General features: G+C 36.5%; 1 protein-coding gene across 2 annotated transcripts; it reads left to right on the forward strand.

Annotated features, from left to right (window-relative positions):
* The first annotated feature begins 2,121 nt into the window (after positions 1-2,121).
* On the forward strand, positions 2,122-13,432 carry LOC130816164 (nuclear-pore anchor). Of its 2 annotated transcripts, XM_057682824.1 has the most exons (7): positions 2,122-2,620; positions 3,194-4,076; positions 6,948-9,442; positions 9,539-12,178; positions 12,724-12,796; positions 12,896-12,949; positions 13,037-13,432. In XM_057682824.1, exons 1-4 carry the CDS (start codon positions 2,309-2,311, stop codon positions 12,167-12,169), a joined length of 6,321 nt encoding a protein of 2,106 aa, XP_057538807.1. In that variant the 5' UTR covers positions 2,122-2,308; the 3' UTR covers positions 12,170-12,178; positions 12,724-12,796; positions 12,896-12,949; positions 13,037-13,432. The 2 variants fall into 2 exon arrangements, with proteins under 2 accessions (XP_057538807.1, XP_057538806.1); XM_057682823.1 differs by having other exon boundaries at positions 12,896-13,432.
* Positions 13,433-14,007: the final 575 nt, after the last annotated feature.

Raw genomic sequence — 14,007 nt, forward strand, 5'->3', positions numbered from 1 at the left:
AAATATATGTTATTTTAATTTAGCAAGTTTTGTATGAAACCGTTTCATCATGACGAGGTCATATAATTAGCTTATTTCACTAATTGATCACTTTAAAATTATAAATCAAAACACTTATAAAATATTATTATCTTAATGAAAACTGTCTTATGCGAAAATTTGCATTATCCTTTCTAGGAGTACGTTACTAATATCATTCGACTTGAGCCACATGGCCCAAAACATCCACAAAATATAATAAATATCTATTAACCCAATAGCCCACATATGGTGATGGATTAGGTTTAGGTTGGTCCACCTGAATTTAGACCAACACCCAAACCTATGTATTTAATGCCAATTCAAGCACATATTTAACGCTAAATTGCGAGCTAAGGTCTCATATTGAGATCGTACTCCTATAAAGCCAAAAATAAAAAAATAAAAATGACTCAAAATTCAAAAATTAAAAATTAAAATTTAATTTTCAATTTAAATGTATCATTTCTAATATTAAAGTAATTAATTTCAACTTAAAATAAATCTTAAATAGATCAATTAAAAAAAATTTAATTTTAACTTAAATGATCAATTGTGAAATTAAAATGATCAATTTCTACTTACAAATTTATAATCTTAATAGATCAAGTATTTAAAAGTCTTCAATTTCAATGTTAAAGTAATCAATTCACACTTTAAAGTAATCAACTAAATGATCAATAATAACTTTTAAAAGAAATCAATAAAAAATTTCAATTTTGATTGAAAAGTGATCACTTTTGATATTTGAGTGATCAATTTCTACTTACAAGTTTAGAACTCTAAATTGATAAATTATTTTAAAGTCTTCAATTTTGACGTTAAAGTGACCAGTTAAGACATTAAAGTGATTAATTATATATAAAGTGATCAATTAAATGATCAGTACCTTTATAAAAGATATTAATTTTGACTTAAAGGTATCAATATTGATCTTAAATTGATCAAAAACTGATCACATATTGTAAAAAATTAAAATTGATCTAATTGAACTATTGGTCTTAATATATGAGACAATTGCTCACAAAACTTGCTGCATACACAAATAAAAATTCTCATTAAACGAGGTTTTATTGTGAGAAAGTCCTATATTGGGCTAAAATAATCCAACTAATTTAATTCACCATTTTTACTCGGTTGGTTGATGTATATATAATGTGTTAAAATAATCACTCACAATTTAAAGTAGTAAATCACAAAACTAAACTAATTATATTAGGTTTATCTCATGATGAAGCAGTCTCATACAAGACAAACTGTTTAATTAAACATTTATCTTTGTTTCTAAAATACTCACTTTTAATTCTTTAATATTAACACCTCATTTAAATGTTAAATTTAACACTTTGAATATTAAAAAAAATAACTTTTTGTTTATTTAAGTTCTTTATATCTAGTTGTTTCACCCTGAGACATTCTTTTACGAAATTTGCTCAATGTTAAATGGTGGTTCCAAATGAATATTGGACTTGTATTCTTATTATATACTAAAATAATTACATAGGTTCAAATTTGACATTTATGTCCTAATAGTATTATATACTAAAATTTTACGAAATATTTTTTTTGTTGCATTATTTCTATTAAAAAAATAGAGTATCATACTTTTTTTAAGATAAGAATACGAGTTCATTTCTCGATGGAAACAATCTGACAAAAGTTTTTGAGTTGATTTGTTTTATACCGAGTAAAGCTCACTCATACCTTACTCTAATCGAATCGAACTCAAATGACTCATAAATCAATTAGGCTTTCTTTATGGGTTTGTTGGTGTAAGGTAATTGTTGAGTGGATTTTAGTCGTGGATAGTTGTAACTGTATAACTGTAACGAATCGAATAAGTTGTGAATCAGATTAATTTTAAATTAGGTTAATTTTGAATTCGTATCTTATTAAATTTCAGGCCTTATTATTTTCAAATTACAGATCAATTTCTAATGAGATCGAATCTTGTCAAATTTATGTAGAAGTGTTACATTAGATATTTAAACGTTTATTTAGTTTTGTAAAGGGTATAGAAATTGATTATGAATTTATGATAGCATTATAAAGTAGTTTGTATTGAAAATCAGGGTTTTTTTTGATAATAATAATAATAAAGGAACGAAAACCCCCGTAGAAATTCACCTTTCAAAAAACTCCTCAAACCCTTGTTTCATCTTCCCTCGTCCTCTTCCGTATTCTCAATTCTCAAATGTTCGATCCAAAAAAGCCCTGCCCTAGATTTTTCCCCAAATCATCAGTTTACTAAAACCCTAATTTCTTACCTAAGTCAATATTCTCATCCATCATGCCATTGTTCATCTCCGATGAAGATTTCGAACGATTTAAAATCGCCGGCGATGTTTCAGCTATTACGGAGAAAGCAGATTCATTCATTCGCGATCTTTACGCTAATCTTGAAACTGTTAAAGCCGAAGCTGATGCTGCCGCCATTACTGCCGAACAAACTTGTTCTCTTCTCGAGCATAAACATGTTTCGCTCTCATCCGAGTTCGCTTCACTAGAATCTCGTTACTCGCAACTCGATTCTAATCTCCAGCAACGAATTTCTGAACTTGCTCAAATTCAATCTGAGAAGCACCAACTTCATCTCAAAATCGTATGTTAATTTCATCTTTTTTGATCTTTTTGTATTAGTTCTCGTGTTATTTCCAGTATTTAAAATTTTAAGTTAGTTGTCTTTAACACGCGACATATGAACTCTATGATTACCTTTGTTTGAAAATTTTTTAGTCGTGTTAAATTTTTTTTGATGAAATTTGGTTTAGTTTTAGCGACTGTCAAATAGTAAAGACTGTTACAGTGGAAATTGTAGAATAATTTTGGTTTTAATTGTCTAGACTATCTGGAATCAATTTAATTTAGTAAGTTAAATTTGTTGAACTTTTGATTGGTATGTGCCTAGTTTGAGTTTTGAGTTTCCTCATTGCTGAAATATTCTGCATTTGAGTACAAAACATGTCAAAAGGTAAGTACTGTTCATGTGGAAATTATGGAAACTGAGGTTGTTAATCATTTATATTTTCTTGGAAGATACTTTATTTAGTAAGTGGAGGATTCTGAACTTTTGATTTACATTCAAAGCAGCGTTGCATGGAATATGGTGTATATTGTGTTTTACATGGTTTATAGAAAATTTTCTTACTTGGTTTATTGTTGTCGTTTGCTTTAGATTGAAAAAGATGGGGAGATTGAAAGGCTCTCAATGGAGGTTAAGGAGATGCAAAAGTCAAAGAGACAAGTTTTGGAATTGGTAGGTTTGAAGGATGCAGAGATGGGTGAGAAGAATGCTACTATCAAAAGTTACCTTGACAAGATTACAGACTTGACAGAGCGTGCCGCACAAAAGGAAGCTAGGGTGAGTGAGCTTGAGGCAGAGCTGGTCCGCTATAGAGCTAGCAATGACAAACTCTTGCAGGAGAAGGAGCTTATTGAGAAGCATAATGCTTGGCTTAATGATGAATTGACCGTGAAAGTTGACAGTCTGCTGCAGCAGCGTAGGAAGAGTGCAGAAATTGAGGCAGATTTGACGATGAAATTGACTAATATGGAGAAACAGTACAATGACTGTTCTAAATCTTTGAGTAGGCATAAGGAGAGGGTCAGGGAGCAGGAATCAAATTTGGAATCTTTGCAGCAAGAGTTACATTCTGCTAAAGATGACATTTCTGCTGCTGAACAACGGTATTCAGTAGAAATTTCAACAGTTTCTAAGCTTGTTGATCTGTATAAGGAGAGTTCTGAGGAGTGGTCCAAAAAGGCCGGAGACCTGGAGGGTGTGATAAAGGCTTTAGAAACCCATGTAAGTCAAGTTGAAAGTGATTACAAAGACAGGCTTGAAAAGGAAATTGCTGCCAAGAAAGAGTTGGAAAAGTTATCTGCAGAGTTGAAGGAAAAACTGGAAAAATGCGAGGCTGAACTCGAGTCAAGTAGGAGAGCTAATGAGCTGGAGATTTTTCCTTTGAGTAGTTTTACCACTGAGGCCTTGATGCATGATGCACACAGAAACGACATTGGTGGAGATAGTCTTGCTGTTGTTCCGTATGTTCCAGCAGGTACCATTCTGTCTTATTTGTTTCTCTGTGATAAGTTTGTTCACTAGTCACTATTAGTAGTTGAGTTGTGCATAATTCTCATTTTTTCCCATTTTTTAAAATTTCTATTGTCATACAATACGTGATAAGTTGCAAGAGTTGGCTTGAGCCTAAGTTTAATTTGGGCGTACAGCTGTTCGCTTATTGTACATGAGATGCACGTTTACCATTTATTGGACTTTGACATAATTTAGAATAACTTTGTCCAAGGTTGTATTTGGCTTTTGGTTTATTTTTTGCCTTATTGGTTAAGCGGTCAAAAAAACATGTTTGCTTAATTATTTTCGATCCAGCTCAAAAGTTAGCTTTAAGTCAAAAACAATAATCTTACACAACATTTTATTATTCCTGCACTTAAGTACCTCTCACCTAAATGGGGTTTGGACGGGTCAGATGTATGGAACCTAAATGGGGGCTGACCCGTAATAGTAAGCATTATCAGCAACCTCACATAAATAAGAAGTAAACATGATTTAATGAGTCATTTAAATATAGTCCATTATAATTCAAAAGCAGAGATTTACAAATCTTTGGTCTCATCGAAATTAGAAAGAAAGAAAGAGTAAGCTATATGAGAAATTATTTTTCTGTTCGCTATCAAATGCCAACAGTCAACCTCTATATATGTTGGACCTTTGAGGGAACCCCTATATACAAACTTCAGTACTTACTGTTAATCTTGCATTCCTTTCTCTAGCATTCATGCATTCATGACTTGACTTGTTATTGATGAAATTGTATTGTGTACAATCAGCCAAAGATGTCCTTGTTTTCTTGTGGTCCACTTTATGAACATAAAGTTGTGTTATTATTGTTGGACCATATGTGTAGCGTATTTGGAATTGCTTCAAGAAATGCCATGGGGGGAATAGAGCAGATGCAATTTAAATGTTTCTGTCTTTTTTAATATGTAAAAAGGTAGAGGCTTACTAAGACGATAGAGGGTCCTAGAGCTTGACCGCAAAGCACAAGTGTGGCCTATGGGCGGTGGTTCCCGTCAAAGTGATGTGCGGTGCTTCGAACATAACATTTTAAAACAGGTTGGAAACATGAAATTAGTGCGCTCGTCGCACTTCGTGTGACATACCTTGCCTAGTTATTTCTAGGGGTTTGGGCTTTCTTTCTTGGACCCATAAGCACACTTCTCTATACACTGCTTCTCATCTTTCTAGGTTTGACATTTATCTTCATATCTTCGTTCCTGGAATCAATCCTTTGGGTTGACTATTAAGAAATGAAAATAGATTGTTGCTTATTGCTTCCGAGAAATCTTAGCCTTATTCTTTTATTAGTTTTTTACTCCCTCCAATTCACTACTAATGTCTCATTTGCTTTAAGCACATTATCCAATGCACTTATTTGATCCTTAATATCTTTAATTTGCATAATTAAAAAATTATGGAAAGTTGATATGAATTTTGCATAACAAGATTTCACTTGATTATGTTTTAACTTATTGATTAATAATAACATATAAATTAAGAGTAAGAGATGAATAGTGTCCAAAAAGCAAATAGGACATTACTAGTGATGGGAGGGAGTAAAATTTATTATGTCATCATGTCTTTTATTGTCGCTTGATAAAATCTTTGATGAACATCCATAAACATCTACATATTGTTGATCTCTATTATGCTCAAGTACCTTTTGTGATTTTAAATAACAACAATATTAGAGCTATAATCCCAACTCTCAAGATAATGAATGACTAAATTGGCCAATTTTTTGATTCTATGAGTTACTTTCACTCATAAATCTTTAATAGGTTTAAGATGGTTTAAGCATGTGTAAAGGTGAGGTTTTAGTAAACCAGTAAGGTAGATAGAAAGTTGGAATTAGGGGGACTTAGAAAAAGGGTGAGGAAGACCAAATATGACCTAGAGGGTAGGAGTGGAAATGGATATGAAGGATTGACTTAAAGATTGATATTGCAGAAAATCGAAATGAATGGAGAAGAATCCATGTGATGACCACAAGAAATGATCTATTGCTTCATGTAATCGATCCTAATATTTTGAAATTTAAGCTTTGACATTGTTGTGAATGGAATATAATTCAGGAGAATCATACTTTCATGTCTTTTTGTATTCCTTCCATCAAAATGATTGTTGGTCTACCTCTGCTTTATCATCTTCAATAATGTTTTCTGATATTGGTGCTGGAATGTGGGAACGTCATGGGGAGGTACATCCTTACCTATTTCCAGGCCGCCTTTGATTTCTCTATCAATTCTTTCATTTTTGTTTCATCTATGTTCATGTTACCACTTATTCATGGGTATGCATTTGCTTATTCATCTTTGGACCACTTTCTTCTTTGAAAGTAATTAATATGAAATAGGCTATAATGAAAGAAGTCCTTTCAATCTCAAGTTAAGTGCGACAAATATCTGGTTGTGTGTGCCATAGTGCAAAATATCGTTTGCATCATCATATTGTGACCTATTGCAAAGGTTTTTGTGTTTACCGCACTTGCTCTATAAGCTGCGATAACCGCACAACCAGCTGCATCGACTGTGATGGTGGTTTTGCCACCACCACTACAGCCGCGATCACATTTGAGTTTTGGTTTACTTGGGTTGCTTCTTCGCTATTTATTTACTTGGGTTTTGGTGGATTTCTCCCTATAGTGTCATTTGAATTGGGTTACTGACTTCTTAGCCAAATGGAAGAGCCCTAAGCAGTTCATTGCTTTTTTTGTGCATTATAAACATCACCTAGACTGTCTTCGTTTATGTATTTCTCGGTGAAGAATCATCATTGTAATTGTTATTACGTATTATTTTATATTGTAAAATCTCCAACTTATGGAGTGAAATGTGTTTATTGATAGGTGTGTCAGGAACAGCATTGGCAGCTTCCCTACTCCGAGAAGGTTGGAGTTTAGCTAAAATGTATGCCAAGTATCAGGAAGCTGCAGATGCATTACGGCATGAGCAGCTGGGAAGTAAGCAAACACAAGCAATTTTGCAGAGAGTTCTACTTGAAATAGAGGAGAAGGCTTCCGTCATCTTGGATGAAAGAGCAGAACATGAAAGAATGGCTGAAGCTTATGCTTTGATGAATCAGAAGCTGCAACAGTCTCTTTCTGAGCAAAGTAATTTAGAGAAAGTTATCAGAGAATTGAAGGCAGAGTTAAAGAAGCATGAACGTGAGTATGGTTATGCTCAGAAGGAGATCAAGGATCTTCAAACCCAGGTTACCATCCTTCTAAAGGAATGTCGTGATGTACAACTGCGATGTGGTCTTAAGAGTTCTGAATTTATCAACGACGATATAGTTGTTCCTTTGTCTGAAGCTGATGATGAATCTGAGGCCCAGAAGGTTATATCCGAACACTTGCTCTCTATTAAAGATATAAAGGGCTTGGTTGAACAAAATGCTAAGCTTAGAAGTTTGTTACGAAGCTTTTCTGATGATATTGAAAACAAGGAACTACAGGTAAAAGAACAATATGAGAAGGAGCTCCAGAGGCACAAGGAGGAGGCTGCCTCCAGAGTTGCTGCTGTCTTAGAAAGAGTTGAGGAGCAGGGACAAATGATTGAATCACTGCACTCATCTGTGGCTATGTACAGGAGATTGTATGAAGAGGAACATAGACTCCGCTCATCCCAGTCTCAGTCTACTGAAGTACCTCCTCCCTCAGATGGTAGGAAAGACTTCATGGTGCTCCTGGAAGGATCACAGGAAGCCACAAAGAGGGTTCGGGAACAGGCCAGTGAACGTTTGCGTTCCCTTGAAGATGAGTTGGGCAGCCGTAAGGCGGAGATCATATCCTTGCGTTCTGAGAGAGATAAGTTTGCGATGGATGCAAAGTTTTCCCAAGAGAAACTTGAGAGGTTTCTCAAAGAATTCGATCATCAAAGGGAGGAAATGAATGGAGTCTTAGCAAGGAACATCGAGTTTTCTCAGCTAATAGTTGATTACCAGAAGAAGCTCCGGGAAAGTGCTGAATCTGTAAACACAGCTGAGGAGCTGTCACGAAAATTGAACATGGAGCTTTCTGTATTAAAACGTGAGAAAGATTTACTTGTGAACTCTGAGAAACGAGCTCATGATGAAGTTCGAGATTTGTCTCAAAGGGTACATAGACTTCAAGCTACTTTGGATACCATACAAAATACAGAACAAGTTCGGGAGGAAGCCAGAACTGAAGAAAAGATGAAGCAAGAGGAGTACATTAAGAAAATTGAAAGAGAATGGGCTGAGGCCAAGAAGGAGCTCCAGGAGGAAAGGAACAACGTCCGAACCCTTTCACTGGATCGCGAGAACACTCTAAAAGATGCCATGAGGCAAGTTGAAGATATGGGCAAGGAATTAGCTGCAGCATTGCAGGCTGTTACAGCTGCAGAAGCCAGGGCTGCAGAGGCCAGGGTACGATGTGCTGACCTTGAAAGAAACTTGAAATCTTCTGAAGCCAAGGATTCTGAGCAGGATGTATTGAAACAATCTCAATCCTCAGCTGGTGAGATTTTAGGGGACTTAATAGCGGCAAAGGAAGAGATTGAACGATTTAAAGCAGAATCTCAAGCAAGTAAAGATCACATGCTTCAGTATAAAAGCATTGCAGAAGTGAATGAGGCAGCGTTGAAGCAAATGGAAAATGCTCATGAGAACTTCAGGATTGAGGCTGAACAACTGAAGAAAGCTCTTGAAGCAGAAATCCAGTCATTCAGAGATCGAGTCACTGAACTTGAAAGTGAATCTAGTTTGAAATCCAATGAAGCTGCCTCTGCAGTTGTTCAGAAAGATGAAGCTCTTGCTTCTGCTTCTGCAGAAATTAACACCTTGAAGGAAGAAATTTTAAACAAAGTTTGTCAGATTGAGTCATTGGAAGTTCAGGTCACTATTGTGAAAGATGATCTAGAGAGGGAGCACCAACGAGCAATTGCAGCTCAAGCCAATTATGAAAGGCAGGTTATCTTGCAATCGGAAACTATACAGGAGTTGACAAAAACATCGCAGGCTTTGGCTTCACTTCAGGAAGAAGCATCTGAACTGCGGAAATCTGTTGCTGCTTATCAATCTGAAAATAATGAGCTCAAGGCTAAGTGGGATGTGGAGAAATCGGAAATGGAGAAGTCACAGAGTGAAGTTACAAAGAAATATGAGGAGCTTAATGAACAAAATAGAATTCTGCACTGTCAGCTTGAGGCAATGCACATAAAATTAGCTGGGACAGATGCTGATGCTGATGCTGTTGCTGTTGGAGTAACTTCGTCAAGTACTTGTACCACCTCGCCAAGTGACGCTGGCTTGCATAGTGTTGTTAGCTATCTCCGACGCTCAAAGGAAATTGCAGAAACAGAGATCTCATTGCTGAAACAGGTTGCTTGTTAGCTTAAGTACTACTGTTATTTGTTTTTCACTTTTCTGCTTTATGGTTCCCTGTATTTCTAATCAATATTTCTTTGACTGAATCAGGAGAAACTTCGGCTGCAATCCCAACTTGAGAGAGCTCTAAAAACAGCCGAGGCAGCAGAAGCATCTCTTAGTGCAGAGCGTGCCAATTCAAGAAACTTCTTATTCACAGATGATGAGTTTAAGGCATTGAAACTTCAGGTGAGTGAAATGAACTTGCTACGGGAGAGCAATATGCAACTTAGAGAGGAAAACAGATACAACTTCGAAGAATGCCAAAAACTGCGTGAAGTTCTGCAGAGTGCTAAAGTTGAGACTGAGAATATGCAGCACCTGCTTAGGGGAAAGGAAGTTGAAGCTGAATCCCTCAGGAAGGATATAGAACTACATAAGAACGAGCGAGAGCATTTGGAAAGCAGAATTTCTGATTTGCTTGAAAGATCTAAAAATATTGATATAGAGGACTACAATCGGTTGAAAAGTGAGGTTGAGCAGCTGCATGTTACTTTGACAGAAAAGGATGCTGTGGTTGAGGAAACAAGGAAAGTTGTCGCTCAGAAAGAAGAAGTGATTGCAAAGTTAGAGCAAGACCTTTCACGGATCAGATTGGAGTTAAGTGAAAGGGAAAGTCGTCTTTCTCAAGCCGAGGCTAGTTTGAAATCGGATGCTGAAAAGCAAAAGAAGCTTGTTGTTCCTTTTAAGCGGAAGATTGCTGAACTTAACAGAGAGAAAGAATTGTTGATTAAAGAAAAAGAAGCTCTTTTGAAAGAGAAGGATTCACTAGTAAAAGAAAGAGAGCTATTGGCAAAAGAGAAGGAACTCTTATCCAAGGAGAAGGAGGAACTAAGCAAACAGTTGGAGGATCTTCGTCAAGAAAAGAAATCTTCTGGGGATGCTCTTGTTGATCCCAAGGAGAAGGAAAAAGATGCCAGGATACAGATTCTGGAGAGTACTTTGGGAAGATTGAGGGAAGATAACAAGAAAGAGAAAGAGAAGCGCATGACCAATGAGAAAATAATTGCTGCAAAAGTTAGAAGTGTTGATCTTGAAAAAAAGAAGTTTGAAAATGAACATGGAAAGCATAAGGAGGCCTTGAAGAAGATTTCTGATGAGCTCGAGAAACTCAAACATGCAAAGGACAGCCTTCCCGAGGGAACCTCGGTGGTTCAGCTTTTGTCCGGTTCTACCTTGGATGATTTGGCATCAGCTTACGTGTTAGCAGTTGAAAGCTTTGAAAAGGTGGCACATTCTGTCTTCAATGATGTAGGGAACCAGGCTTCTGTGAGTAATACTTCCACCACAGAATCAAATCCATCTGTAGGTGTTAGCTCTCAGGCACTCCCAACTGAAGCTCCAAGTACTATATCATCTATGACTGCTGCTAGCTTACCCAAAAGTGTAACTGAAGACAGAGAGAAGAGAGTTTCTTTGCTTAAAACTAATGTTGAAACGCGAAAAACTGGTAGGAAGTTGGTTCGACCTCGACTCAGATCATCGGAAGAACCTCAGCGTGATGTTGAGATGTCAGATTTGGATGGCAAAAACGGGGGGAAGCCTGCTGTAGCTTCGGAAATGGCAACACAGTCCAATGTCCCTGTGCCCACTGAACATTCCATTCGGAAACGTCCTGCTTCTCCCTCTCCATCCGAGGTGCAAGAAGAATCACTTTTGCCTGAAGATTCTAGCTCTGATATGCCTGAACCTGCTTTCAAGAAGTCCAAAGGCCTAGAACCTGTTCGAGAGGATGTTGAAGAGCATTCTGGTGCTCCTGAGAATTCTGAATCTGTTCCAACAGTTGAAGCTTTACTTGATGCAGCTACTGGCATTCCTCAAAGTTCAATTGAAGAACCTTCTGAGTTTGTGAAGGAAGATTTTGATATTTTGCAAGGACTTGGAAAGGAGGCTGGAGAACCTCACGATATGGATGATGAAAAGACAGTGGATATAGTGAGAGATAGTGATATTGTTGATGAAGAACATGCCGAGAAGCCAAGTGAAGCAGATACAACGATGGATGAAGCATCAAATTTGCAGACTGAGAAAGACGTTCAACAGCATATGACTGATGTCATTGAAAGAGAAGGGGAGCTCCCAGAAGGTTCAGACCTTGATGGTGCCGATGATACAGCTGTCGTAGGAAGTCAAGATGTCTCTGAAGTTCATCCTGAGCACTCTGGTGCAGCTTCAATACCATCACCGGCTCGCAATGATGAATTTCCTGTCACTTCTGTCAATGTGGAGGTCAATGAAATGAATTCTCCTGATATATCAAATCCAAATGAACAGGCTGAAGAAGGGGAATTTGCTGAAGATGTCGCTGAAGATTCAGATAAATCTGCTGATGGTAATGATCAAATCAATGGGGATGCTGATCACACTAGTGAAGTTGGTTCTGCTTCAGCTGAAGGGAATACGGGTTCTGTGGAATCTGTTGTAGCCAGAGAAGGTAGTCCCATTGGAACAGCTGGTCAAGATGTCGGACAGCTTTCACATGTTAGAACAAGCTCATCAACAATTAATATAAATGAGAGAGCCAGGCAGCGGGCAGCAGCTAGGCTTGGACGTTCCCCTGCCCCAGCTTCAACCTCTACTCCCTCAACTGCTGCAAGAAGAGGACGAGCACCATTAACACGCAGTCGAGGTGGCCGGGCTGTTCGAGGTGGTCGTAGACCAATGTCTGGTGATCAGAGCTGACGCTAATGAGTAAGCGCCAGCCATTCTGCTTTTCTCCTTGTCGCTTTATTGTTTGTTTTTTGTCCTTGCTACTTTTTGTGCTCATTTACATCCTATGTTTTGCATATAAATTTCATTTCAACATATCCTTTCTAATACGTTTGGTCCTATGCTCCCTTTGCTTGTCCGAACCCTAATATTATTCAGATAAGTGAAATTAGACCCTTTCCCCTTCCTCCCGTTCTCCATTCCCAAACAATGTAGACACTTATGCAGAGGATAGTGTGATTCTTCAGAAGGAGCCAGATGTTTTGAACGATCTCCTTGTGCTATTCTTTGATTTATTTCTTTTCGTCACTTGTGTTGCGAAAATGTCTCGAATAAATACCTCTTCAGAATGTAAATAATTAATGAACTTTATATTCGCTATTTTCTATATAGTTTATATGGTTTGCATGTAGAAGCTATTTACAACTTTTTCAAAAAGAAAAACTTTTGTTGCCTGATTTTGAAATTTTGCAGACGTTTTTATACACTTACTGACATCCATTTCCCATAATGTTTGCTCTTTGCAGGACTAATTTAAAGGGATAACATCTACGTTCAGGGGCAGGAGAGGTTCAAAGATGAATTTCATTTATTTCAAAGGTAGTGTAATAGTGTATTGATTTTGCTTAATGTTATTCTAATGTGTTGATTTTGCATTGTACTGAACCAATATGGATGTATGCTCTCATGAACTTACAGGTAGTGACATGTGATAGGACGCTGTACAAAAAAAGGCGTTGGAAGAGGATTCATGTATGTTTCATTTTGTTGTTACTTGTTAGTAATTTGGTAAATGAAGATCGATCGCAAGTTCCTGATTCAGCCATTGTAATTCGACAGAAGTTTACTCATGGGTAATGGCAAGCTAAACTCGGCACAAATTTTGTCGGAGATTCTAAGCGAAAGTTTTTTGTAGAAATGAGCAAGAGCATCCATTATAATTTAAGGTTTAGTCGTTGATCTCATGACTTAAAAGAATCAACTTTATTTTTGGATATCCATGTATGATCATGGATAATGCATGGCATGATCTCTTATGTTGACTTATCTTTAGTTCATGAGCTAACCCTGTATAATTTGAATATGATTGCGGATTATTCATATTGATCTGGATATGCCCGAGTCATAGATATTCAACGACATCATAAAATTTGTTTTTTATGTCTATAGACCCCCCAATGTTGCACTTGGGAAAGAAAAGCAATATCTATTATCTATGACTTGTTTTTTGCATCAGAATTAAATTTTTATTGTTACTTATGGAGGTTTTGTATTTTGAAACTCTTCTTATAAAGTACTATCAAATTTTATGATTTTTAAAAAGCAACAATATTATAGTACAATTATGGAGCATTTCGTTATTTTTCCCAAAATTTGATGTCATTCTCATTCTAATGAAGCTTAATCTAAAACATATGTTAGTGTTTTTTAATTACCTTCAGTTACTATTTTCAAACCTACGAACATGATTACATCTAAAACCAATAAAGCGAGACGTATACACATAATGTGATTGTAGGGCAAATGAATCGGTAAGTGGCAGCTACACAGTCCGCCTTCTCGCGCCGCAGATTCAGATTCAGATCCGTTTTTTAATTGAGGATCCAGATTTGAGTTCTGGTCCAATATATCAAGATCCAGACTTAGATCCGTGGATCTACAAATCCAGTGTCGAGTCAAGTCTAAATGGGTTCAAGCTTATTTTTACGCATTTGTTCGTATTGTGATAGCGATAGAATTTTAGACATTAATTAATGATAATAATACATAATATTTTTAATTTAAACCTAAAATATATCCAATAATATTAT

Source organism: Amaranthus tricolor, chromosome 6 (genome assembly GCF_026212465.1).
Source record: "Amaranthus tricolor cultivar Red isolate AtriRed21 chromosome 6, ASM2621246v1, whole genome shotgun sequence".
NCBI lineage: Eukaryota > Viridiplantae > Streptophyta > Magnoliopsida > Caryophyllales > Amaranthaceae > Amaranthus > Amaranthus tricolor.

Excerpts from the sequence above, each read along its gene's own strand:
- LOC130816164 (XM_057682823.1), top strand. The coding sequence starts at position 2,309 with ATGCCATTGTTCATCTCCGATGAAGATTTCGAACGATTTAAAATCGCC. Across the intron at positions 4,077-6,947 it reads TGTTCCGTATGTTCCAGCAG|GTGTGTCAGGAACAGCATTG; the intron begins GTACCATTCTGT and ends GTTTATTGATAG. Across the intron at positions 9,443-9,538 it reads AGATCTCATTGCTGAAACAG|GAGAAACTTCGGCTGCAATC; the intron begins GTTGCTTGTTAG and ends TGACTGAATCAG.